General features: G+C 42.2%; 1 protein-coding gene across 1 annotated transcript; it reads right to left on the bottom strand.

The window, feature by feature from the left end:
* Positions 1-535: 535 nt before the first annotated feature.
* Positions 536-2112, bottom strand: LOC112466893 (uncharacterized protein K02A2.6-like). Its single transcript, XM_025035240.1, has 2 exons — positions 1621-2112; positions 536-1535 (listed from the first exon to the last, which is right to left on the bottom strand). Exon 2 carries the CDS (start codon positions 1490-1492, stop codon positions 536-538), a length of 957 nt encoding a protein of 318 aa, XP_024891008.1. The 5' UTR covers positions 1493-1535; positions 1621-2112.
* Between the last annotated feature and the right edge of the window lie 799 nt (positions 2113-2911).

Here is a 2911-nt window from a genome sequence, read left to right as displayed (position 1 = left end):
GCGGCCATAAAGGAAGTGGTGAAACCGCTCACATGCGAAGACTATAGCCAGGGTTTCCTTTTCAATTTGAGCCCATTTCTGCTCACTGGCGGTGAGGCTGCGTGAAGCATACGCGACTGGTTGGCCGTTTTGTAGAAGAACGCTTCCTAACCCGTCTTTTGAACTATCAGTTTGTATGACAACAGGCTCGTTTGGATCATATATCCGGAGTGCAGGCTTAGTTGTAATGGACCGTTTAAGATCAGCTAACTCCTTTTCATGATCAGCTGTCCACAACCATTGACTACCGTTCTTGGTTAGTTCCCGCAACTTGGCTGATCGTTGCGATAAGTTTGGAATAAAACGGGACAAGTATTTGAATAGTCCAAGCAGCCGCATAACTTCAGGTTTGTTCGAAGGTCGGGACATCTTGAGGATGGCATCCAGGTATTTAATATCGGGAGATATGTAGCCGTTGGTTATATGATAGCCCATGAATTTAACGTTTGACCGCCGGTATTGAATCTTGTTTGGATTGAATCTGATGTTGTTTGCTCTAGCCCGTTGCAGCAAGTGTGCAATCATGCTCTACTAAATCAGATCCCGAAATGGCTATATCGTCAAAATATATTTTAACACCCGGAATATCTCCGAATATCTGAATCATTTTCTTCTGAAACATTTCTGGTGCGCTGTTGAGTCCGAACGGAACGCGATTCCAGCGAAAGCGTCCAAAAGGCGTCATAAATGTAGTCAGATCAGAGCTCTTACGATCAAGCTCCATTTGCCAAAATCCATTACTAAGATCAAGTACAGTAAAGATATGTTTACCCGATAATTGGCTCACAATGTCTTCGGCGGTTGGTATTAGAAAGTGTTCTCGCTTGATACACATGTTGAGTGGCTTAGGATCAAGGCAGATCCGTAGGGAACCATCAGGTTTTTCAACTATTTGCATGTTGTTTACCCAGTCTGTTGGATAGTCCACCGCACTGATGATGCCCTGTTCTGTCATAGACGATAGCTGTGCCTTTAGCCGGTCAATGAGACTCAGGGGAACCCGTTTCTTGTAGTGCAATGAAGGTGTAGCGCCATCCTTGAGGATGATCGAGCAGGTGCCTGGGAATCTGCCTAGACCCTCAAAGATGTCTTTATTTTCCTGTACAAATGTTTCGACATCAGAAGGAAGGTTGTATAATGCATTAACAGCGTTGAGTCGTTGAATTAAATTAAACGAGATACAAGACTCCAGCCCCAGTAGCGGTTCGCACTTATTATCGACAACTAGAAACGACGCGACATGACTTGATTTACGATCAGGATCGATACATGCGATTGAAGCCTCGCCATAAACTTTTATGGCATTTGAATTATAGTCAGTGACAGTAAAACTCCCAGATGAGTCAATCGGAATGTTTAATCTTTTAATGAGACCAATTGGAATGCAATTGACATCCGATCCTGTATCCAGCTTAAATTGAACGCTCTGGTCCTGTATAAGTAACGCTTTCATTCATCTGTTTCTACCTCCACCAGCACCAGAATTAGAATTTACTCTATAATTACAATGTTTAGTCTTAATTAAGGTACTTACACTAGATGCATCACCTTCCTGATCTACTAAAGTTAAGTTAGCATTACCTAGCTCGCCCCAATTGACGCTTTTAACAGAGTTTTCTGATGACTTGTGATCCGATGACTTTGCCGGCTTGGCGACAGCAGGCTGCTCCGAGCGGGTTTCCTTTTTTTCTCCCTTGCAAAACTTTTGGAAATGTCCTATTTTTCCACACCTATTGCAGTTAGCGCCGATTGCTGGGCAGTAACGACGATGTTTTCCATTGTACGGTTGACCACAGTTCCAGCAATTGTTAGTACGTTTGATTGCAGCGATGTCTGATGACTCTCCATTGGATTGTTTAACAGCGGATTTGACTTCTGCTGAATTTCCTTGGTTACGGTCCAGCAGTTGTTTGTTGGCGGTAGCAGCCTCGAAAACTTTGCAGGTTTCTATAATTCTTGGTAAAGGCTCATCCTTGCCATCCAACAACTTCAATTGTAACTTCTTGTCTTCCCAGCAAACGAAAAAAGATTGAAAATAATTAAAACGGGATTGCCAGGAATTCAATTAAGGACTTTCCGAATTCCATTCTGTCCCAAAAAGGGATTGAAATAGTTTCAATATCATGGAATTTCTTATTTTGGAAAGAATTTGTCTTTTTTGAATCCCATCCAATTCCGACACAAAAATATTATATCACTGAATGCCAGGTTAGGGGTTGGAAAGTTTCGTGATGAATTCCATTGAATACCATTGATTTCGTTAACGAAATGAATACCATTGAATGCCAAACTAGGAATTAAAAATTTCCATATTGAATTCCATTGAATTCCGTCTATTCTGACAATAAAATGAATACCATTGAATGCCAGGATAGGGATTGAAAAGTGTTCGTGTTGAACTCTGTGGCGGTACGCGTCATCAATAGTACACGCCCGCGCGGTATCTGCATTACCGGCAGTTTGCGTCGACGCCGCTAGGCGTTGCATCGCCGGAACATCTTTTCGAGTTCAAAGTTTCGTCTCGACCGCTATGTAAAGGGACCACCTACGGGGCCTGACAGATCTTACAAATCTCATTTTCGGGCTAATTGCCCGTCGGCAGTAGTGCGTGTAATGCCCTTAAGCATACACAAAAGCTCACCGACGAACAACGGAGGCGCGAGACATTTCCTAAACCATCTAATGCCATGCAATTCTATAACCTTTACGGATTCCATAGGATTGGATGGAATTAAAAATTTCTTTTTTGGATTCCATGGGATTGGACCATCTCATTTCGAATTCGATCTAATTTCATCTAATTCCGCCAAAAAAGGGATTCAAAGGTATTAAAAAATTTTAATATCTTTTAATCCTTTTGCGTTTGCTGGGT

Source organism: Temnothorax curvispinosus, unplaced genomic scaffold (genome assembly GCF_003070985.1).
Source record: "Temnothorax curvispinosus isolate PA1 unplaced genomic scaffold, ASM307098v1 QBEX01016676.1, whole genome shotgun sequence".
Classification (NCBI taxonomy): Eukaryota; Metazoa; Arthropoda; class Insecta; order Hymenoptera; family Formicidae; genus Temnothorax; species Temnothorax curvispinosus.
This window is presented reverse-complemented; position numbering and strand designations above follow the sequence as displayed.